The sequence below is a fragment of the Macrotis lagotis genome, chromosome 8 (genome assembly GCF_037893015.1).
Source record: "Macrotis lagotis isolate mMagLag1 chromosome 8, bilby.v1.9.chrom.fasta, whole genome shotgun sequence".
NCBI classification, from domain to species: Eukaryota; Metazoa; Chordata; class Mammalia; order Peramelemorphia; family Peramelidae; genus Macrotis; species Macrotis lagotis.
The window spans coordinates 14,806,117-14,831,123 of NC_133665.1; the positions used below are offsets into that span (position 1 = coordinate 14,806,117).

Consider the following 25,007-nt stretch of genomic DNA (forward strand, 5'->3'; position numbering starts at 1 on the left):
ACTTCTTATCTTGGCTATATTGGATTTATTTTTATAAGAACTTGTTAATTTGAAATAATTGAAATTATCCCTTCTACATTTCAACAATGTTCTCTATCTCCTCTTGTTTCTTCACATATTATTCTACTATCCATGAGTCTGATAGGCAATATGTTTCATATTCTTCTAATTTTCTTTTGATATCTCCCTTTATATCTAGGACATGTACCATTTGTACCTGACCTTGGAATATGGTTTAATATTTTGGTCTCTGTCCTAATGCTTGCCATTCTGTTTTTCAGCTTTCCCAATAATTTTTTCCAGATAATGAATTCTTATCCCCAAAAGTTAAATCTTTACATTTGTCAAGCACAAAGTTACTATAGTTTTTTTTATTACTGTGTACTCTGTTTCATTAATTCACCAGTGCCAGATAATTCTGCTATCCCTTTCTGATTTATGGATAAATTCAACTCATTCAGAGTACTTGTTATGTGTTTCCCTCTATCCTATTTTTTTCTCACAATCCTTTTCACCCTGTTTACACTCTTGGGCAGAAAATTTTGAATTATGTTTTAAAGATAAAGGAAACAGGAAATGCAAACTCTAAAACCAACATCATTCTAAATAATGGAAATATTTTTACAGATACTCAATGATTTGCTATTACTTTTTTATAAATCTGTATAGAAATAGAAAAGCAACTTGATCTAAGTGAGTAAAAGGAAGGGAAAGGGAAAGGAACAAGCATTTATGAAATGACCACCGGGAGTCAGGAATTGTGCTATTCACTTTCCACATATTACCTCAATTAACCCTGTCCTTGAAGTCAGAAAGGCCTGAGCTTGAATTCTGCTTCTGACACATACTGGTTTTGTAATTCTGAACAAGCACTTAATCTCCAGTCCTCTAGAAAACTCTCTAAGATTACATGTATCTGAGGTATAAAAATGCTTTAATTCCTTACACCAATGAAATCACAGATCCATTTCCTTTTCTTTTGTGTAAATAACTATCTTTTCCATAGGAATTTCATTGGGTCAGATATCTATAAGCTATGGTTCATATCAGGCTAAATATACTTCATGACTAAAGATAATAATTTACTCTTCTAATTTACTCTTCAGTCCATTCTGCATCCTATGATTCTGAGATTCTGTAATTCTGTGCATAAGGTTCCCCATACAAAGACTTGCTCTGGTAGAATGGAAGCTCCCCAAGGGTTGGGACCATTTTATTTTTGTCTTTGAATTTCCAGAACTACCAGACAGAAGGTACATATAAGTGGAAAACTGAATGACCCTTATGATAAATTTCTTTCTTTTTTTTATATACTTTTTTAGGTTTTTCCCAAGGCAAATGGAGTTAAGTGGCTTGCCCAAGGCCACATGGCTAGGTCATTATTAAGTGTCTGAGACCAGATTTGAACCCAGGTACTCCTGACTCCAGGGCTGGTGCTTTATCCACTGCGCCACCTAGCCGCCCCTATGATAAATTTCTACTTGCATTTCCTTCCAAGATAGTTTCATCTATGCAGATAAATCTGTTTCCTATAAGACAATGAAAGACATGTAACTTCATGTATTTCCTTTTATGTTTGGCAGTGATATTGTTGCTGTTACCTGGCAGCATTAAATATTTATGCAAATGTTTCTGTATGTATGTACCAAATTTACCAACTATACTGCCATAAGCAACCTTTTTCTAAAAGTTAACTGGTTCTGGACTAATATACATTCTTTTGGGCTTCTATAAAATGTTTGGTAGTGCTCAAATCCCTTGTGAATTCTGATATTCAAGTATTATAATCTCTCTATTCACTAGTTAGGAAGCAATACCAAGCAGTCATAACATATACAATGACTGCAATGTTAATTATAGGTTTTAGAATTAGTTTAAAAAAAATCCTTGACCACCTGCATGACTTTTTTGGCACAGGAAATATGTTCAGATTGGCTGAGTAAATATGTAACAAAACTGAAGAGATTTAAGCAAATGAAAAGTGACAGAAAAATTCCTATAGAATAAATTTTGTGATTTTATGAACTTCAGAGAGTCAGAGGACTTGCTCTCCTCCCCTTAGCATCTTCAGATCAGTTAATGACCAAGAACAGCAGTGTCCGCATCAGGAGCCATGAGCAGGCTAAATACAGATTCACTGCCCTATGAAGAGCTCAGCACAGAAGCTACACCCAGGGGCACTCCAGGAAAAGGACTTCCAAGTAATATGTTATCCCATTGCCACACAAGTTCTATGATTCAATCTACCTTCTCCTTCACTCTGAATCTGGGGAAAGTGTCATACACTTTTTGAGGAGAGTATGTACCCAATTTACCAATTACCCTGCCATATTAAGAAATTTTTTCTACAAGTTAATTCAGTTTGGTTGTCTAATTGATAACTGAAATTCATTATGGGAAGCACAAAGGAAGGGGTTTTTGAGCTCCAGCATTAGGACAATATCTTCAGTTGCTCCTGGTTAACCCTAAAGACCTGAGGTACCATAACTAGCCTTGTTCTAGGTTCCTGACTTGTCCAAATGAGAATTGAGAAAGTCTTCTTAGATAATGTGCCATACCAGTAAGATCCTAGAAAATTGAGAGAAATTTCTCTCTCTTATTAATAACCAATTATTGAGTTAGGACTAAGATTTTTACCTTTTCTATTTCCTTATTCAGAATTCAGTCCCTTGTAGATTATAGATTATTGAACCAGCATCTGAAGGACATTGTTAGTGAGATTGGATTAACTTTCTCTTCAATATTGTTCAGACCCCAGTTCAAGGCCCATTGTGTTCTACTCAGGTTTGGATGGAGGGTAGTTTCTTTGCTTAAGACCAGGGGTGCTCTGAGAATAAGAGTAGCATAATCAGTCATGTCCCCCAGCCCCTAATTAGAATAGGTCCACCTCTCATTTTATTATTCATTCTCTCATTAATCGTTAATGAATCAGAGTTGATTGTAGTCTGTTGGTCATCATTCCAGATTGCTCTCCAAAATGGTTGGATCAGCACACCATTCCACCAACAATGAATTAGTGTACCAATTTTCCCATCTCCTGACCTGTGGTTTCTAAAACTAGACTCACAAAGCTCAAGCTACTGCTGGAGATGCAGTTGTCAAAAGGGAAAGTTCCTCTCTGGGGATCCAGTTCATGTCTAAACAAAGGTCACTGGCCAGTCAGGGGAAACAGACCCCTTAATGAGTTCAGATGCCTTAAATAATGTCATATCAATTAGGTCCAGTACAAAGTTAAGTTTTATTGAAAAATTATTGGGAAGAGAGGGAGAGAAGGAAAATAAAATAAAATTAAAAAGAGAATAAAAGTACAATTCATACATACAAATTAATATATAGAGTCAAATTCAAATAAGGTTAGTACCTCATTAGAGATCATAAAGAGATGGGTCCATTCAAATAGTTTATTCAGGTAGAAAAGCTTAGCATGGTCCCAAGGGAGTAGGATGCTTCCAGGGAGAGGAGATGTACTCCAAAGAACTTCCAAAGTGAGTTGCTTAAATCCTTATCCTAGTGGATACCTGTATCTGGTCAATTTGTATGTTAAGGTTCAGAGTACACAGGGGAATTTTCTGAGGTTCACAGGTGCAAGGGCAAAGAAAAGTGGTAGTTGGTAAAACATTATTTTTGGACACACAGATGTATTAACCATAAAATATTAATGCCAGTATTTTTCCATGACCTAATTTTTACATCAGGTTCCATGTATAGATTCTATCAGGCTACGCAGCCTCCCTTAAGGGGGATGGTCATGGTGGTCTCCAGACCTTAGAAGGCTATTTCAATAGCCCATATAGGGAGGAATAAGAGCTTGTATTAGTATAATGAAAATAAGAATAATGGGTGAAGAAAGAGTTAGGAAATATTGTACAAATAGAACTGTTACGACTCATAAATGATTAGGTATGAGAGAGAGGGAAGAGACAAAGAAAACCTTAAGATTATAGATATAGGAAGCAGTGAATAATGATACTTACCACTGAAACAAAGAAAGAAGCCAAAGTTTGTAGTCTACTGTCAATGCCCTCAAGAATACAGGACTACTTTCATGCCATGAAGTGATATCAAAGGAAGATTTCATTGGAGGGTCTTATACCCAGAGCCTGAGGGTAAGTTGGTTTATTGATACTAAGTAATCCAATCCAATATATCTAGCTGTCCTCATACAGCCATCAATCCCACAAAGATATCAAGGTCTCCTAAGCCAATATATCTCGCTGTCCCCATAGCCAGGCATCCACAAAGATATCAAGGCCTTCCAAGCATAGCAATCTGGAAATTGGCCCTGTCACTGTCCTTGTCCCAACCAAATATATTCATCTTTAGACCCAGACTTCCAAAAAATCATCTATTTCTTCCATCCTGAAAAAGTTAATCAGTTTAAAATCCCCAGAGTGTGTAGATTAACTTATTTGATTGTGTGAAGTGATTGATGAATGAAAAATAAATTAACCCATATTATATTTAGCTGGTTGGGGACAATGCTTTACATCCCATTCAGTAATTCACCATTATACCAGGATCTATCTGACACAAATACCTTGCTTTCATCCCTGTCCCCTCTCCCAACCCCATTTCTGTTTCTTACTACAGTTCTGGCAACAATAATCAAATGAATCCTGGCTTAGTTATTAGAATGGTATAAGAATCCACTTTCATAAGCCTCTCCTCAAAACTCCTGTGATTGCCCAATCCTAAACTTCATTCCTTATACACTATTCTCCTATTGGCATTGATCAATAAAAGAATGATATGTGACTTCAAAGAACTGATAGACAAGGATGCCTTTTGCAAGAGGTGGTAGTGGAATGTAGCATACTTTTTCAGACATGACCAACATCTTAGGATCAAAGATTTAGGTACTTTTGAGTACATTTTATCTTTATCTTTTATCTCATATGTTAATGTTTGTTCATTCTTGAAGAAGAACAGGAAGGTGATGCCATGACAAGCACATGAATTGAATTTGAGTGGGGTGGGGTGCTATGCTAAGTCATCAGCCTTGCTTTCTTCTCCAGAGCATTTGGGTCCAGTGACCAGATATGAATCAAGACAACTGGAGATGACCCTGCATGTGATGGTTAAGTGACTTAACCAAGGCTACACAGCTAGTAAATATGGAGTATCTGAGGCTGGATTTGAACTCTGGTCCTCCAGTTAGGTGGTGCAGTGGATAGAGCACTGGCACTGAAGTCAGGAGGACCCAAGTTAGAATCCAAGTTCCTGATTCATATCTGACCACAGGACCCAAGTGACTCTGGAGGAGAAAGTGAGACTGATGGCTTATCATAGCACCTGCCTCATTCAAATCTAATTCATGTGCATGTCATGACATCACCTCCCTGGTGTTATGGTCTTCGTGAAGATAAAAGCAAACAAACAAAAAAAACCCCATTCTTCTATAATGTATTGTAACCTCCACCCCCATTAGAATGGAAAACCTTTGAGGTCAGAGATTGTGGCACTTCTATATTTCTATAAGTGCTAAGTATGTGGTACTTGCTTAATAAATAACTGTTGATTGATAGATACTATTGTGTTCAGTCCTGTCTGACTCTTTGCAGCCCTATTTGAGGTTTTCTTTGCAAAGGTACAGGAACGGTTGGCCATTTCCTTTTCCAGCTCATTTTACAGATGAGGAAACTGAGGCAAACAGATTAAATAACTTGCCCAGGGTCACGCAGCTAGTGTCAAAGGCCAAATTACACCAGTTAGCTGCCCCTGATTGAGAGATTATTGTCCCCTAAAATATATATTTATTGAATTGACACATCGGTTTTTAGAGACACTAACACACACTTATAAACATACATCCAAAACTTTATGATTTCTATTTTCCTTCTCCTTTCTATGATAATACTTTTTCTTTCTCGGTAATTCAAAAGCAGCTATTCAGCTCCTATATGTAATAGGCCTTGTTGAGCTGTCATGGGATCCTCTCAAATTTGCTATTTCTATTAGGGAATCTGACCCCGGTATCAGGAGCTTAGCCCAAAGTAGGCAGGGAGTCAGAGTTGAACCATGTGGAAGTTGGGGTGGGAGAGGTGGGAAAAGGGGCGTGGGGAAGAGGCGCTCATGCGGAGCTGACTCTCCTCTCCTGCTTTCTGAACCTTACTCTAACACACCCTCTAGTAACTGCTTCTATGCCAGAGGGTTTTTTAAAAGTGCTCTATAAATATTGACTCAATTGATGAGGTCCTTTCCCAAGGAAGGGAGGAGGCAAACCAGGAAAAGGATGGAGAAGCAGGCGTAGGAAGGTGCTTCTTTCTCTTTCTGTAAGAACCAGCTTAGCTTGAGTTCAGCTTTGGAGACCCAGTTGATGAAGTCACTTTGGTCTGCCGGGACAAGGAAAGTTTGAACAGGGACCCAGCTACCCCAACCCAGAGACTCCTCCTCCCAGGTATCCAGCCCCCTGGGCAAGTGTGAACCTCTAACACTGGTCAGCTGGGTGGGGGTGGGGTCTGGGCGGGGTAGTGCTGGGATGGGGTTGGTGGGGGGAACTAAAGAGGCGAGGTCCCTGGAGAGGGGTCAGTCATCCGCGCAGCACTTACACCTGCAGCCCGAACCAGATGGGGGCTGTGTACCTGCTGCCCCTGCTGCTTTTCACAAGTGGTGAGTGAGGGGCGGCCTCGGGCAGCGCGCGCCCCTCCCGACTCTGTAGACCGGTACGCCGCTCGGGGAGAAGGAGGAGGAGGAGGAGGAGGAGGAGGAGGAGGAGGAGGCGGAGGAGGCGGAGGAAGCGGAGGAGGTGGGGCCCCGGGGGTCGGCGCCCCGGAGACCGCTTCCCTCTGGGCCCTTCCTCAGACTCCCCCCAAGTCGGGGTGAATGAAGGAGGGGGGAGAGGAGGGAGAGAGGCGCCAGCTTCTGCGCGCTGGGCGGGGCTGGAGGGTTTTAGGGGGCCGAACTGGGGGGGGGGCTGCCTAGTTCTCTGGGGCTGGACTCGAAGGCACAGCAAACCTAACTATGCGACGGGAAATGGAGTAGAGCCTCAGCTTAAGCACAGCGGAGAGGGGTGGGGGCTGCCGAGGGGAGGGAGGAAAAAGGGGGGCCAAGCCCCCCATCCCCACCCCCGTCCATTTTCATCAGGTGAAAGTGAATCTCCAGACGCGTCGGAAGGACACTCTGGGTGGGAGTGGGAAGGAGAGAAGCACCCGGCTCACCTTGCTTTGGGGATAGGGGGAGTAAGGATGGGCTGCTCCGTTTGGGTCTTTCAGCCTGGGGTCCCTTTGGTCCCTGCCCAACTCCTTGAAACAAAGCTAAGAGGAAAGCTCCCCAAGGCCAGGGGTGACCGAGCTCGGACTGCTGCTCGGCTGGGACAGGGGAGGAGGACTAGGGATGAGCCGGGGAAGGACTGGTGGTGTTGAGGCAGCTGTTTCTAAAGCCCTTCAGCTCGCCCCTACTATACCAGACCCAGCTACCGCTGTCTGGCGGACTCAGACATAGTTCCCCTAAAGAGGCCTGAAGGACTATTGTCTTTAGTCTTTGCTTTCTCCATATACCCTCTCCTGGTTCTTAGGGGGTATTTGGGTCTAGCCAGAGTCAAAGACATAGAGGGCTGGGTGAGTGGAGGGAGGGAAGGACGGAGGCAGGAAGACCAGAAATTCAAAGTGTGCTTGGAACTTGTGCTTGGAACAAGAATCAATTGGAGGGTGGAGAGTGGGATGGAGGGAAAGAGGGGAATCTCCTAATGACCAGGTTGGTAGGAAAAGGAAATGGTATCTGAAAGGAGGGTCCCCTATGCTCCTCTCTTCACAGAGGAAACTAAGGGGAACAGGGGATAGATAGATTCTGTTCTTAGAAAGTTTCAAATCCGTCCTAAGATACTTTGTAGCTTTGTGACCCTAGGCAAGCAACTTGACTTCTATTTGCCTCTTAACTGCAAATGGGGATGAGAGTAGCAACTTAACTTCATAGAGATGTGAGGATCATACATTTGAAAGCATTTCACATAAGGCCTGACACATAGTTACCCTATTAGTTTCATTCCTCCCCTCCCTCCCCAGTTTAAACTTCTCCACCCCCTACTCAAACAAGCTTCCTGGGCCTAGTGCAGGGTACCAGCTTGATCCTACTTCCTAGGCAGGACAAATAACAAGTGTTTTAAATTTTATAAGGGGTTCAATGGAATTAAATTAGTAAAGCTGGTTTTTAGTTCACTGACTCTTTTTGGGACCTTCTCCACTCTTGGTGCCTGCCCCTAAGCAGATGTCTTTTTGTGGCAGTGTCCCAAGATCTTAGTTCCCCCCTCCCCATTTCTCCCTCCATCTATTTTACTCTATTACCTAATATCCTCGAAGTTACCTGCCTTCTTTAAAAGCAAAGTGGTGAGTAATTTAGCAAGAGGTTGATGACTAATGATCAAACCCTTAATAAGCAAAGGAGGGAAATTTGTATTTTAATGGATAACTTTAGAAAATGGAATAAATTTCTACTTAGCTTTTAGGAAGTGAGACTTTAGGGGAGAATGAAACTGGGTCATTTTAGTGTTCCTTAAATCATTAATGATTGGGGCAGCTAGGTGTCGAAGTGGATAAAGCACTGGCCTTGGAGTCAGGAGTACCTGGGTTCAAATCCAGTCTCAGACACGTATTACCTAGCTGTGTGGCCTTGGGCAAACTACTTAACCCCATTTGCCTTGCAACCCCCCCCCCCAAAAAAAAATCATTATGATTGTTGAATTATGTCAGTGTGTGCAACTCTTTCATGATCCAATTGGTGCTGTTGAAGTGATTTGCCATTTCTTTCTTCAGTTCATTTTATAGATGAGAAAACTGAGACAAACAGGATGAAGTAACTTGCTCAGGGTCACCCAGCTAATGGGTGTCTGAGTCAGGATTCAGACTCATGAAAATTGAGTCTGTCTGACTTTGTGCACCTAGCAGTACTTATTTATAAGATTGACTTGACTCAAATACTTAATTCACCCCTTTTATCTTGAACAAAAGAGTGGTTTATGTGAATTGTAACTGCCTCCCCTTGGAGGATTTGCTTAAATGCGGTTTTTGGATTATCTGTAATTTAAAAAAATCTATTCTCTATCATTTACCCCTCTCTCAACCCCCACACAGCAGTAGTTAATCAAGAAATACAATATACAATATACAATCACTATTTTATACTGTTCCAATAAAGGACTTGATTGGATTTTTAAAAATTTATCTTGAAATGAATAGAGGAATATTGTCACCAATTTTATTATGTCTACACTGCAGAAAGGAAAATCGAGGTTAGATACAAGCAAGGACTTTATTCTAGTGAATTTGGCTAAACCTTGAAACAGGCTTCTTTGACAAGTGGTGTCCTTTGAATCAGGTCTTATTTTTGAAACATGGAAACAGTGACAGTCATGGACTTATACAGGGTCCTTCTAGACTTGTAATTCTGGAAGTGAATGAATAAGTTTCAGGATGCTCTGTTTCCTGAGCTATTCTTTTTTTTTTGTTTGTTTTTGTTTTTTGCAAGGCAATGGAGTTAAGTGACTTGCCCAAGTTCACACAGCTAGGTAATTACTAAGTGTCTATGGCTGGATTTGAACTCAGGTCCTCCTGACTTCGGGGCTGGTGCTCTATTCACTGCACCACCTAGCTGCCCTCCTAAGCTATTTTTTTGCAAGGTAATGGGGGTTAAGTGATTTGCCCAAGCTCACACAGCTAGCTAGGCATGTTCCTGAGGTACTCTTAATCATTTCATTGTTGGGTAGTAATTAAAGGAGGTAAGCAAGAAGGGAGAAGGTAGCCCATAATTACTTGGTCACCCCTCCCCCCTACTAAGGCAAATCTTTTAATATGCCACAGAAATGATTTTTCTGTGCCTTCTGTAACTTTCAAAATGCTCTTAATGTTCATTTAAACTTCATGTCATCTGGTTTGGTTTTTTTTTTGTTTTTATTACAAGGCAATGGGGTTAAGTCACTTGCCCAAGGTCACACAGGTAGGTAATTATTGTCTGAGGCCAGATTTGAACTCAGGTCCTCCTGACTCCAGGGCCGGTGCTCTATCCATTAAAACACCTACCTGCCCCTATTTCTTAGAGATCCTTTCTAACTTAAAATTCCACTCCCCTCAGTTTCTGGGAAATCCCATGTACATCGGAGGGGACTCTTGGAGCTGGCAGGAGCTGTCAACTGTGCTACAAGTCGATCAGCATTGGCTTACATGAGCTATGGCTGCTACTGTGGCATTGGAGGAACTGGTTGGCCCCGGGACAAAAGTGACTGGTAGGCATCATCCCAGATCTCAGTTCCCCCCAAAGCCTTCCTGAACTGATTCTCCTCAGATCATGTGGCTAGGAATACCTGAATTACAGTACTTCTTTACCTTTTTCCTCATCTTTCTTTCCATACTCAGTGGAAGACTAGTTTTGATTTTGGTTTTGGCTGAGAATCAATTGCATGGCTCAATAGATTTCCTCTATTTATGATACACTGGTGCTGACCTTTCTATTTAAATATGATTCAGGTACTATTCCTTTTAGAGAGGCAGTATGTTGGGTTGAACTAGCCAGACTTTCTTCACTGGTCCTCTACAAGACCAAAGATGCCCATTTGTAAGACGATAGAGATAGATATGTAATTTATTGCCACAGAAGAGAGAGAAAAACTGATTAACACAGGGATTCAGTCCAGAACTTTAATGGTATTCTTTTTTTTTTAAGGTTTTTGCAAGGCAAATGGGGTTAAGTGGCTTGCCCAAGGACACACAGCTAGGTAATTATTAAGTGTCCAGGACCAGATTTGAACCCAGGTATTCCTGACTCCAAGGCTGGTGCTTTATCCACTACGGCACCTAGCCGCCCCTTTAATGGCATTCTTAAGAGTGCTCTAGCCCAGCAAGAAAACTATTTAAAAAAAATTTTTTAAGTAACTATATTAAACTGGACCTTTCATCTTGATGGACTTCTTACATACCTGGTTAGTTTCAGTGGATAAGAGTGCTTGTCAGAAGAACCTGAGTTCAAATTCTGTCTCAGACACTTGCTGTGAGACCCTAAGCAAGTTCTTTTCTGCAAAATGAAAATAATAGCCCTTACCTCCTAGGATAGTTTAGAATATAAAATATTTGTTATTATTCTGGTGAAATCTAGACATCTCTGCTTTTCTATTTGTCTTCTAAGTTACCTGGAAGTTTTTAAGGGCCCTGGTCATAGAGAAGATCCAGTCTTTTTTGAAGTGGCAAATCAGAGAGCTCCTCAGACTAGTAGTATATCACTCCTGCTACTGTTTACATGCATTTGTTTTTACCAGGGGTTCATGGCAATCTTAGGATTTAGCATTGAGGACTGTCAAGTTTCTTAAAAATACTTGTTTATGGGGTGGCTAGATGGCACAGAGGATAGAGGCACTGGCCCTGGAGTCAGGAGTACCGGAGTTCAAATTCGGCCTCAGACACTTAATTACCTGGTCGTGTGGCCTTGGGCAAGCTGCTTAACCCCATTTGCCTTGCAAAAACCTAAAAATAAAAATATTTGTTTACTGGCCAATTGCTAAGATCTCATACTGAATACTGGGAGGATCTATTATTTCTTTTGATTTAATAGTTTAAGTACTGAGATTTCATGAAGCACTTAGAGATTAAATATCATAGTTCATGGTAATAAATAGACCAGGATTTGAACCTAGGACTTGAAGACATAACAGAAATAGAACGTCTCCCAGTGAAAGCCAGTAAGGATACATCTGCCAGTGTTAGTAAGAACTTCATGACTCAACTAGACAACAATCTCCAGCATGGATCTTTTCACCAAGTAGCCTAGGAGGAAATTGTTTATAATGCTTCGTCATTCACAATCATGTGGATCTTCTGTGAGAAAATTCATTTGGATCTTTTCTTCTATTTGACTTGAAGCAAGATCTGACAACCAATAGGATTCTGTACTTTGTATAGCCCCTGTAGAATGCTCAAGTATTAAATCTGGTATTTAATCTTATAAAAATAAAGCCCTGGAACAAGGGAGCACCTCAGAGATTGAGAGGAAGCTCTGAGGTCCACTTCATTAGAGGCAGCCATGAATCCTTTTAAAAAGTGTCTTTGGCTCAGAGTTCTGCCTCAGTTTCATTTATTGTAGGTTTGACAATTTTAATCCCTGCAGTTCCCTTCTATCTCTCATCCTCTTTTTCTCTCTACAAACCTTTCCTTGCTTATTCACTCCCTTCCTTCACATTAATAAAGAACATCAACTTTCTGAGCCAGGTAATTCAAATGCTGTTATCCTATTTTTAGATGGCAAAACTAAGGCTTTGAGAAGTTTCGTTTGATCATGTGCTAATAAATTTCTGAGGGATTTGTATATACATTTATTTTTCCAACTACATGTTTTCAACATTCATCTTTTTTGCAAGCTTTTGAATTCCTCATTTTTCTCTCTGTCCCTTCCCTCACCAGTCCCTATGGCAACAGGGGATACAGGATGATATAGGTTGTACATGCACAATCATATATAACATAAATTTCTCAGGACTTCTAACTTCATAACCAAATACTCCATTTACTACTTCAAAATGCCAATCAAGATCATTCCTTAGGTCTAACAATGCTTATCCCAGTTGTAACCCTACTAGTCAAATCACTCATTTGTTATGCAGGTAGCACTACAATCTGTCTATGATTGTTGTTTCTTCTGTGTTAATCTTATTTTCTCAGATAAATTAGAAATTTCAGGCCAAGATAATGCCTTGTGCTTGGCAAAGTTTAGGAATATAAAGTTAAGTGCTGAGAGGGAATTCAATCAATACTTGAATTCTTGAGGGCAGAAAATATTGCATATTTATTTTCTATGCTTCACAGTTCCTATAACTGGGTATACATTAAGGGCTCAATAACTGTTAGTTAAATTGATGGTGTGCTAATACCATCACATAACAAGAAGCAGGAAATAAACAAATGGAGTTTGTTATCCTAAAAAGTACAAAGAACTGAAAATGTTAGTAACTTCAAGAAAAGTTTTAGATACATGAATGTTGCCTGTTAGAAGATTAAAAAAATTGGACAGATGTATAATGGGGGGGTCACACCTAGTTGTTGAAGTAGATGACAAGGAGGGAAATGGGACCTTCCCACAACACGTTCAATGATAACTTTTATTAGGAACAGAAAATAGAACCCATTATGGAATTTCTGATGTTACGTTGATAGCTAGACAAAGGTCATCCTGGAGAATGAGTGCATGGAGAAGGAAAGGGACAGGAGATTCTGTACTTCCTTATTATGACTTCACTCTTATTTTAATTATGTCTTCCTCTTTTACCACCTAAAATTCAAGTTTTGTCTTTTTTTTTTTTAAACACATGAATAATGACTAAATGTAGCTGCTCAGGTATCCTGCATTCATAACCTTTTTGTTTCCAGGTGCTGCCAAAAACATGACTGCTGTTATAGCAAGGTTGAGGAGGCTGGTTGTGGTCCCAAGATGGAACGTTATAATTGGGAATGCACAGACCAAAGAGTGGAATGTGGTAAGTCAGGAGATTGTTCTTTCCTAGCCCATCCCTTGCAATCATGTCTTTTTCTCTGATCATAGGCTGGTTGGGCATATTGCAAGGCTAAGAAACCTTTTTTTTTCTGCCAAGGACCATTTGGATATTTACAACATCATTTGCAGGCTATTTTTGTCAAACATTTAATTCACCCCTTAAAAGCTTCTAGATTTATTGAATTTCTAATCCTGCCTGCTGCTGCCTTGGTAACACTACATCCAACCTGTGGGATGGAAATTCCCCACCCCTGGTCTTTTGGGACCCTTTGTCTGAAAAACTGATTTGGTTTAGCTCTTTAGCAATTCTCAAACAGGTCTGTTATTCTTGTCAAGGGAAGTTAATTGAGATATACCAGTTTTCTTAAGTGGAATACTGATTTATAATATATAACAGATTCCAGCTGAGCTTGAAGCATGGAATATTTGGGTTTGAATCATCCCTCTGACATTTCTCCTGTTTTACCTATTCCATCAGGGCCAAGTTTATGTACAGGGTGCTGGATTTGTAGTCTGAAGACTTAGGTTTAAATTCCAACTCTAACATTGACTAGTTGCCACTCAAGGACTCAGAAAATGGGAAGAGATGAAAAGTACAGATATCAGTGGTCAAATCAGCAAAGGAAGCTAGGGAAGATAGCTTTGGTTCCATCTGTGGGTGAGTTTTTTCAGTGACCCAGGAGTACTTCCCAGATGACCACAGAAAACAGAAGGATTTAGTTTTGCCATAATTACTTTTCCAGCGTGTGTGTGTGTGTGGGGGGGGGGGGGGGGGGGCTCCCATTATCATCAAACTTCTATTTAACTTAGCCCAAGTAGCCCATATATGACAGTCAGGCAAAGAGCTACAACTTACTTCCTTCTCTTAAAATCAGAAATTACTGAAGCATAAGTATTGACCTTTATTGATAAGGAATTTTCTCATCAAAAAAGATCCTTAGGCTGACGAAATCACAAACTGAGGCTTCACATTTCCACTAGGGGGTGGCATGGAGCAAGGAAGAGAAATAAAAGTTATAAAGCAATATTCTTTTGGGTGTTCCTCTTTAATATATCTTTTGAAGAAGAAGATGGTGGTACAAGCTAAGACTTTCAGGCTTGTGATTATCTCTCCCATTTCCCTTAACTGACAATTCTGTTAGACTTGTCTGATAAAGACAACATAGAGGGGAAAAATGTTCTTATTAAACAAAATTTATAAATACTTATTTATTTATTTTTAGTTTTTGCAAGGCAATGGGGTTAAGTGGCTTGCCCAAGGCCACACAGCTAGGTAATTATTAAGTGTCTGATGCCAGATTTGAACTCAGGTACTCCTGACTCCAAGGCCAGTGCTCTATCCACTGCGCCACCTAGCCGCCCCTGAAATTTATAATTATTTAAACAGAGGAAAATGATTATCTAATATGGCCTAGAGATTAAATGACTTGTTTCTTGTCATAAAGCTGTTTCATAGCAGAACCAGCACTAAAATTATAGTTCTAAAAAAAATTACATTTTACAAAGAAACTGAAGTCTAGTAATTTACCAACCAACTTGCCTAAAGTCAGAATTACAGGCCAGTCCAGAACCCAAGAACAGAGCATCGCTCTACAGTTTCTCTACATCAATAGTATTTAGTGAAATTAAATTTAAGTGGTACCTAAAATACTTTCCCCTGCCTCCTTTAATGTTAGTTCATTCCCTCTGTGATTATCTCTATCAAGTAGATCTTATCTGTATAGTTGTTTGCATAATCCTTGAGGGCATTTTCTTTTCTAGTGTGTCCCCATTTTACAGATGAAAAACTGAGATAAATAGGGGTTGTGACTTCTCTAGGGTCAAATAGCTGGTGTCTCACAGCACATTTGAACTCAGCTTTCCTAACTACAGATATGGTGTATTACCTAGTTGACCTTGAAGCTACATGTTGCATTGTTTCAACTGAAATGAAAGTTATTTTCAGTATATTTATGTACCTTTGGTTTATATTATTCATCACTAGTTTAAATAACCTCTCCCCTCCAAAAAAAAACCCCACCTTACTCTGTTTGAAGATATTCTAAATAGTGTTCTACTTTTTATTTAAATTATATGTTTGCTCAATTTCCATTTATGGAACAAGCTTAAATAGTAAATAAAAGAAAAAATGAGTATGGTAGTATTTATTTATACTCCTCCAATAGTTTAGTGAATTTTTTTTTTTTAGGTTTTTGCAAGGTAATGGGGTTAAGTGGCTTGCCCAAGGCCACACAACTAGGTAATTAATAAGTGTATGAGGCCGGATTTGAACTCAGGTACTTCTGACTCCAGGGCCAGTGCTCTATCTACTGTCACCTAGCTGCCCCCTCCAATAGTTTAAAATGTGGTATGCAAACCCCTTAGTTCTTTAGTCTTTATTGATGATTTCTTTTGGAGGTTATTTTCCTCATATTTTCATTACTCTTTGGGAAATATTTGGTTTCCACAACTTCTTGTTCTAGCAGGAAGCTGAACCACCCTATTCTTTGTTTTAGAAAAATTAGACCACATCTTGGGCTGGATTGGCTTGTTGCCCAATAATCTGGCTCAGAAAACCAGTTAAACTCAAGAATTGGAAAATTATCAAAATGACCCCTATGTTCTGCTCATTGCACAGGACCATATTTAGTCTCATTAGCTAACATTCTTCTCCTCAGTATGATGAAAATTTGTAATATATGTGGACTTGTTTTCCTCCTATAAAGCAAAATGGATGGAAAAGTTCACATCTCGAGGTCTCTTTCCTAGAGTACAACATGCTGAGTCAGAAGTAGGCAAGAGAGTGAAAATTGTGGAAAGATACAAAATGTTTTAAAACAAAAATTGGATGTTGAGAGAAAAGTATATTAGAATTAATAAATTTGAAGTTATCTTAGGAAGTCACTACCCCAGGGGTTTTTCTGTTTTATGAAACCCCTAGGATTACTTCATGTACTACACACGATATCTTTACAGTTATTTATTGCTTAAGGCACTGTAAAATAATTTTTAGCGTTTGCCCCTTGGGAACCACTTTATCCCAGACCAGGAAGTCATGTAATGTATATAATCTTTGTTATAACATCTCTAGTGATGGGGATAGCACTAATTCATAAGGCATGTTGATTTATCTGGAAATAGCTCTAATTATAATAGAAAATCTAATTTTTAACTATCTCTGGAGAAGTCTAAACTGAGGTTGAAAAAGGTCAGAATTCATAGAACAAACACCAGAAATAGGCATCAAGTCCTGATGAGCAGGCTTTAAGTGTGGTAATTACTAATGAGGCAGATCTACTCATTTTCAAAATCTACCCAGGAATCTGTCCACTCAGAACTCATAATTTGCTTAGACCTGATGTTTGCTTTCTCTGGTACTTTTGTTTTATTTGGAACTCATAGAATCTGAAATCTTGGTAAATACTGTCTGATTTCAACCCTCCATAATTACCTGTGTCTCAGGGTAAGTCAATAACAGGGTTTGGTGACAAAAGAAAAGATCAGGTTACTCACTTGAATTTAACCATACATAAATGACCAGGATATAAATGGGATCTCTCTCCCTAGATATTCAACCAAGATTCTGTATATAAAATCTCTTCTCTATAAGCCTGAGACACAAGGAGATTAAGTGAATTTCTACACAGCTAGCAAGTGTCTTAAGACAGATTTGAACCAGGTGGATTAACTTCATCTACTCAGTCATCTTATAAAGATCATGTGACTTTTAGCAGCAATATTTTAAAAACTCACACTACTATTAGATAAATAAATAAAAGTGAAAAATAAAACACTCTTAATGGTGTAGTTCCTGTGAAATTTTGTCAGTCCAAGAAAAGGATTAAAATAGTTTCCAGGTAGTAGAAACCAGAAAACCTATTTGATTTTTCTTGATCTCAACCATTCTTGTTTGTTTGTTTGGTTTGGAAAGGGGTTAAGTGACTTGCCCAAGGTCACACAGCTAGGTAATTATTAAGTGTTTGAGGTCAGAACTCAGGCCCGTGTTCTATCCACTGTGCCACCTAGCTGCCCTGGTCTCAATCAGTCTTGAAGAATCCACTGAAAGTATAGATATTCTGATACTTAAATATTTTCCTGAATTTGCAGAAATCTAAGAGAAGGCAATGCTTTTCAACATCCCAGAGTCACCCATTACCACATACTGAAAACAGATGTACTCTATTAGCTCCATAGTCTCTGGGGGTGACCAAAAAAAAGCCTGTAAGAAAATATCTGGATTCCCATCTTCATGTATATCAAAGATACTGTGAAACTGTCTAATTTGAACTAATATAAAGAAAGGCTATGAAGTTTGGAATAACAGTTCATAGATCATAATGAGAGTTGGAAGGGATGTCATTTAATCCAATCACTTTATTTGAGATAAGGAAACTGAGGGACAGAGAGGTTACTTGCCTCGTCCAAGGTCAGATGTTCCAAGTTCAGTGGTCTTCGAACTGCACTACATTGCCTACCTACTATTATTTCAACACTCCCATTTTACAGATGAGAAAACTAGGAGGTAATTAATTACCTGACCACCTTGGCACTATATAGGTAGCACCAGGAATTGAACCTACATTTCCTGATTCCAAATCCAGCACTCTTTTCACCATCACTGTACAAACCAAACCTAGGTAAGATATAAGTGTTTTATAGAAATTTTTGTGCTAAGTAATTTGGATAATTTCAACCTTCCGTTCAGACCAAAATGATATGACAAAACGATCAAGTAGCCTGTCCTTTTCAGCCTTTCTTCCCTTTCATGAGCCCAAATGAGGATTCTGTCTGTATGGAAACCTGAAAGAAATGAGATCCTCTGCACAAAAGTATCAACCTAATTTTTTGCTCTTCCCAGAATTTGCTGGGATCTGGATGATGAATAAGCTTAAAACTGGTAGAGGATCTCATTTTGCAATTGAGGGAACAGAGTAGCAGAGAGATTGAGTTGTGAAGTATCACTGAGGTAGAGGCAGAATTGGAATCCAGGTCTTCTGACTCCAAGTCTAGAACTCTTTCCAGGAAACCATGCCAAAAAAGGATTGCTTAAAAGTAATACATATGTATTTACTACGACTTTCTGCTGTTAAGGACATTACCTTAATGGAATCAGGTGTTAAAAAATGCTGAGTTGGATACCTTCCATAATTCTTCATCTATTCACTACTACTTCAATGGTAGAAAATTAATTTCCTCTGATTATTTATTTTTTTTACAAGGCAAATGGGGTTAAGTGGCTTGCCCAAGACCACACAGCTAGGCAATTATTAAGTGTCTGAGGCTGGATTTGAACTCAGGTACTCCTGACTCTAGGGCCGGTGCTCTATTCACTGAGCCACCTAGATGTCCCTCTGATTATTCTTAAGAATTTTGCAGATTTGAGATTTTAATAGGAACTAATGGTACCACTAAGCTATCTCATGATGATTCAAGAAATGGACCATTACAAGGAATAATTAAAAGCATAAACAAGGAGATCTAATATCTCTAGCTAAGCAAGCTCTATACTGGTCTAGTCAGATTCAAGAGATAACATCTTTTTGACAGGCTTTCTCTTTTTTTAGATATAACAGGTCTTTTTGACTTTGTATTATAGTAAATTTACCATGTTAATAATTCATTTAGCTCTGGTTATATTTGCATTGAAATTCTGTAGACTTCTCATCTACACTGATAAGTAGAGATAACTAGTCAAATCTAGGTTTGCTTTCATTGATTTAGAAAAGAACTAGACTTTTTGTTAAGGGTTGGTTCTTTGATAGGAAGAATTGATTATTAGCTAGAGGAAGAATTGATTATTAGCTAGAGGAAGAATTGATTATTAGCTAGACAAATCAAAATGGGATTATCTGCCACAGTGTTAGGCAGTCAAGTTCCTCTGCTTCAGGCTCTAGATACAAAGAAAGGCAAAAGACAGCTCCTGTCTTCCAAAAGTTCACAATCTACTGGGCAGATTTGTTTGAGATATTTAAAATGAACTATCAACAGTACTCAAGGTGCAGGGACTTCTCTTTAGTCTGGTAGCACCTGGAAAATAATTCTGTAGGGTAGATGGTTCCTATGCACAGATGACAACCTTGAATAAAATTATGAAATAGGTATAGTTTTCTATGGATCGAGGAAAAGGAGAAGTAGGGAAGAACCTTTATTGGAGCATGCTGCTGTTCATACTTCAAGAAGATAACTTTAATATACACAGTCAAAAAGAAATTTCCAAGTCACGTCAGTCACATTGGAAACTGAGAATGGCCCCTTCTCTTTCTGGGATCTAAACACCAGTCTCCTCTTAATCAATTGGAGTCACTAAAATAATTTTCTGTCACAGTAATAGAAGAGTAAAAGAAAATTAAGGCACATTTATGCTAGCCAGACACTCAGCATAGGTTAATATGGGAAGATCTAAAAGAAATGAACATCTAATGTCTTGTGGCTCTATTTACAACTCTCAACTGTTGTAAAAACAGATCTATTTAAATGGCTGCCTATTTCACCAGCTAGTCCTGTATTATTCTAAACATGCAGGGAAGGGATTTAAACTTGAAATGAGAAATATTATAATAATGCCAAGAGATATTGTTGAAATCTTGCAATGTATTTGGAATGTAAATTTTTCAATGCCTGGGTGTTCTACACTTTCTCACATCTTGACTATACTTTTCAATGTACTTGCCAAATCTAATCTCGTAACCTGCATTCTCTCCCTCTCTCAGGTACCAATCAGAACGAGTGCCAAGAAATGATGTGCAAATGTGACAAGGAACTTGCCCACTGCTTGGCCAGAGCAGAATATAACTCAAAGTACATTTTCTATCTCCACCTCCTTTGTGGCGATAAGAAGCCAAAGTGTGACTGACAATTTTTCTTTTTCACTATGGGTATATAAAAATATAATATTCCCTGAGCAAAAAACAGTATCAATGTTCCAGGAAGGGCAAAATAAAAGTTCTTACTTCTCCCTCATAGGCCTGGACATCATCTTCATCTTTGGTAAAATTTAGCTGAAGCATTTCCTTAATTTCACCTCCAAAGATAAATCCAAGAAACTGAGTTATTCTCCTGTGAAAATGGGAGGATAAGTGAAGTATAACTGTTTTACATATATTTTAACTGTGGCCTTCTGAGGACAATGCCAAATCATCTACCACTGTAAAGATGAAGATTTTAAATCAAAGGAGACTGACAAAGGTGATATGCTTTTTAAGGGAAAGCAGGGTAGGTTTGGCATCTATAAAATGAAAGCTTAATACAAATTCTGCTTTTACAATGATAAATTGGCACTATCCCCAATATTTTTTATGGATTTATTAAACCTTTAGAAATAAGGAATTAATGTTCATCATCAAAGATGTTCACTATAGAAAATATTTCAGTTGGTAAATATGATTTTCTGTCTCTAAAGATTTCAAGCTGCTAGATGGATGGTGCTAGTCCTACAGATCCTTATTATCTGTGTGACTTTGGGCAAATTTTGTCAGCCTATTTTCCCATGTGTAAAATGGGGACAATCTACCTCCCAAGATATCAAAAGAGATAATATTTATAAAATGTCGGGCACATTGTAGGTACTATATTAAGTATATGGTATATAAACCCTAGGTATAGTACTATTATTAGGATTACAATTCAGTCCTAAGTATGATTTCCTATTTGAACTAAAAAAAGCCTCTCTAGATAAGAAGTGGTGATAGGGTATAGGCCAAGGACTATCTCTTTTCTGTTTTTTCCAAGTTTTAGATCAAAAGTTCTTCATCTGTTTTACAGAACATCATACAAGTGCTAAACTGTAAACTCTATATTTTAAATTCTTTACTTTCCCTGGTATTACAGCATTGATTCTCCCACACTGAAAAGCCATTTAATAAATGTTTAAGTGGTACCAGGTTATTGGGGTTATTCAACTCTTAAGAGTTTTGTATTTATTATAATTATTTAAAACCTTTTTGTAAAACCCCGAGGTAATCAATCTGATTACCCTAGGCAGAGCTACAGGAACAAGAGTGATGTGGATCTGTCCCTGGGGGATCCAGCCTGGGAAGTACCTGAAAGCAAGGTGTCATCAGACTGAAGAATAATGGTGACTTTTTCATTGCCAATGAGGGTAGATGGCCAATCTACCAAGATTGTCCTGTTCTCTGTGACTCCAAGTGGCAACTCAGCAACAAGTCAGTGGTGGAGATCACCAGTCTGTATTTTGTCTTCCTCAGCAACCAAGAGCAAATTACCCTCATCTGGGCTGAGAAGGTAGAGCCAGCCAACCCCTCTCTGGCCTTAGTCTCACTAGCCTGGGAAAGTAAGCAATTCTTATTATCCCTCAGGAGTCTGTGGTTAGAGGGTAACTCCTAAAGTACCAGTGGTGGTTGAGTGAGCCCTGAGGGAGGGAGAAAGGAAGAAATTCTGACCCCCACTGTAGGAGAAAGGGAGACAGTGTCTTTACTTGGTCTAGGACCCAGCATCCCGTTTTCAGCAACGTCAGCTTCGAATTCTACCCAAGTCTCTCCCTGACAAAAGTTTTTGCAGTTTTGTAAATAAAGCACCAAGTTCCAAATAAGGAAATGGGGCTCAATGATACTTCTTAAACCAAAATTCACATTTTGTTTTATACCAATGCTATGTCAAGAAAACCTCAATGAGGTCAGGTAGAGTTGGATATATATAAGTCAACAACAAAGGCTGGGTGGTGCAGTGGAGAGCATGTTATGCCAGGGATAGTTCAATTACTTTTAGTTGTGTCCATGGGAATTCTCTTGGCAGACACTAAAGTGGTTTGCCATTTACTTCTCCAGTTCATTTTATAGATAAGAAAATTGAGGCAAACAGGGTTAAGGGTCATTTAAGTGCACTAAACTCAGGTCTTAACTGACTCTAGGCTTGGCATTCTTCTCATGGCTGGACTTGAAATTCAGCCTCAGAAACTTACTAATGTGACTGGAGACAAATCACTTAATCTCTGCCTTCCTTGTTTCTTCAACTAATGGTGGATTCTAGGATTGAGAGGATCAATAAATACATTTACATTATATTAATTGCCCCAGAAACATAGGCTATGAGGTCCCATTGTGTAGATAAAGAAAAAAAAGCAACAAAGCTATTTATGTTAATGACAACTATTTAGTGGCAAACGAACTGGAACTTTTGAGATGGTATGATGAAACCCTAAGACAAAAGTAGAATTCTTAGTGTAATCTCTTCAACAGTTTAATTGCTTAGATATTTGGGTGTGTGATATGTTGACATGGTCTCCAAAAATTCAGTATTAAATATATAAGGACTTTAAGATCTTTTGAAAAACCATTTATTTTTGTTTAAAGTAATTTTTTGAAACTTTCAGATGCAAATATGAAATCCTCACCTCTAAGACAAGATACCAAGGGTCAAAAGATTCAAGAAGCCGCTACACTTCTCTTTGGATAGAAATCTCACATTTGTATTTCACACCTGTTTTTTTTCATACTCAAAAAATGGTTCATACCATTGCTTATGTACAAATCACAGCTCTTGGTACAGATAGCACACCACAAAGACAAAGATACAGTGTGAGGTCAATTATCAAGTATTTTTTAAAATAATCTTGAAATTTGTAACAGATCCAATTCTCTTTGAAAAAAATGATTTTTTAAGGAAGCATTGGCACAGCAAGAATGGTTAAAATTAGTCTACATTAATTGCTCAAAGTTGTGCAATATTCCTTTTCAAATAAAAGAACACACAAAACATTGATAAAACTGGCTAGGAATATGTCAGCAACACAATGACTGCAGAGTTTTCACTATCATGCTTCCCAAGAAATCAACAAGACAGCATCTTCCACACTGCACTTCGATTCTGCAGCTGTTTATGGTTACAACACACAGCTAGTTCACTTACTGAGAACATCTGGAAGGCTGCCTAGTAGAATTTTATTTTCCCGTCATCAGAGTCAATTCTCTTATCACTTACCATCTCTTTCAAACTAGGCCTCAGAAGGCCTGCAAACACAATCTAAAATCATGATATTTTAACAAATGTCCCATCTTTAATTCCCATCTCTATCAGTCCTTCATAGCCATCACCTCAGTGAGCCTCACAACACCTTTGTGAGGTAGTTATAGTACGTGGCAAGTATCACTACTGTATAATCTGAATAAACCAATACTGGTTTGGGAATGATGGGTCCTATTTCCCACGCCAAGAAAAACTTTGTATAGCTTTTAAAAAAAGCAAATCCTTATTAATAGAAAAGTGGACCCCCCACCCCCTACCCCTATTCCCACCACAGCCCCTACCACTCTTTAAATTTCAAAACTCAGACCTGATGGAGGTTGGCTTAACTGAGAGCTGGGCCAGCAACACTCACAACACTTGGGTTTCTAGTCTGCGTACTTCTTTGACCACAAGATCAATGTTGATAATTGGGTTAAAGTACAAGGCCCAGTAAAATAAACAGTTGCAAATGAACTGAGGAATAATAGGCCAAAAAATGGCCACAAAAAGTCCCTGGGTTGATACTTTCCAAAAATGGCTCCACATTATATGAGGAACAGTTCTGAAAGAAGAAGAGGATTATGTTAGAATGAAAATCCACTAATGGAAATAACCATCTTACCTATTTCCCACCAGATAAATATAAAAGTTCTGATTAGTAAAAAGAATTATTAATTATCGTGTATTGTAGTTGCTTCTGATTTTGCCACCACCAACCCCTCCCCTGGCTGCTACAAAATGAAATCTCCTTTGGAGAGAAATTTCTTTTCCTCTTACTGAATCATATGTGAAGCAGCATGGTAGAGTAAAAAGAGCATTGGATTTGAATTTAGGAGAGACATGGGTTCAAATCCTGGCTTTGTCTGTTATTCCAGAAAAGTGAATTAACCTTTCTGGAACTGATTTCTCATTTGTAAGATGGAAAAAAAAAGGAATACCCATATTGCTAATTTCATAGGGTGGTTGGAAAGAGCTTTCTAAAACTGACAGACTAGAGGTGAATCATCAATTTCTAAGATGTCTAACATTTGCATTTTAGAGTACAATATCTCCAACTGGTGGTACTATAATCTGTTTTCATGAGTGTTCTGGGGCTCTGAGAGGGTTATATAGGAATGGAAAGAAAATGTGAAAGGGTAGAGACACAATTTCTTTAGCCTTCTGAAAGGAGAAATATTTCTCCCCCAGTTCTAATCAAGTCATTCAAGAGTCTTTTTTATAAACAGGATCATAAAATATTAGATCTGGAAAAAACCTTCAAGATCATTTAGTTCAAGCCATTCATTTAGAAGTAGTTAGGACCACTGTGCTCAAGCATCAGGAAGACCTGAGTTCAAATCCTTTCTTAGATACATACTGTGTGAGCTTGGGCAGCTTCAATTTCCTCATCTGTAAAATGAGGGGGTTGAGATGAATGATCTCTAAGACCCTTCTCAGATCTAAATCTATGATCCTACTCCCAGATGAGAAAACTGCTATCCAGAGTGATTAAGGGACAAATAAGTTAGGTGAAATAATTATCAAAAGAATACTTGTAAGGCTGTGATACACAGTAAGCATTTAATAAATGCTTTTTTTTTTCTTTCTTCCTTTCAGGTCACATA

The 25,007-nt window shown here is 38.7% G+C and overlaps 2 protein-coding genes across 3 annotated transcripts in view; one reads left to right on the forward strand and one right to left on the reverse strand.

Moving 5' to 3' along the window:
* The first annotated feature begins 6,508 nt into the window (after window positions 1-6,508).
* On the forward strand, window positions 6,509-20,403 carry LOC141495270 (group 10 secretory phospholipase A2-like). The gene is made up of 4 exons (XM_074196421.1): window positions 6,509-6,609; window positions 10,063-10,213; window positions 13,341-13,447; window positions 20,154-20,403. Exons 1-4 carry the CDS (start codon window positions 6,567-6,569, stop codon window positions 20,294-20,296), a joined length of 444 nt encoding a protein of 147 aa, XP_074052522.1. The 5' UTR covers window positions 6,509-6,566; the 3' UTR covers window positions 20,297-20,403.
* BFAR (bifunctional apoptosis regulator) overlaps window positions 8,606-25,007 on the reverse strand; it is a 44,268-nt gene continuing 27,866 nt past the window's right edge. For both annotated transcript variants that reach the window (XM_074196420.1, XM_074196419.1), the window contains one exon: window positions 8,606-23,965. In XM_074196420.1, the coding sequence (XP_074052521.1) occupies window positions 23,773-23,965 (193 nt within the window). In that variant the 3' untranslated portion in view covers window positions 8,606-23,772. The remainder of the gene's footprint in view (window positions 23,966-25,007) is intronic.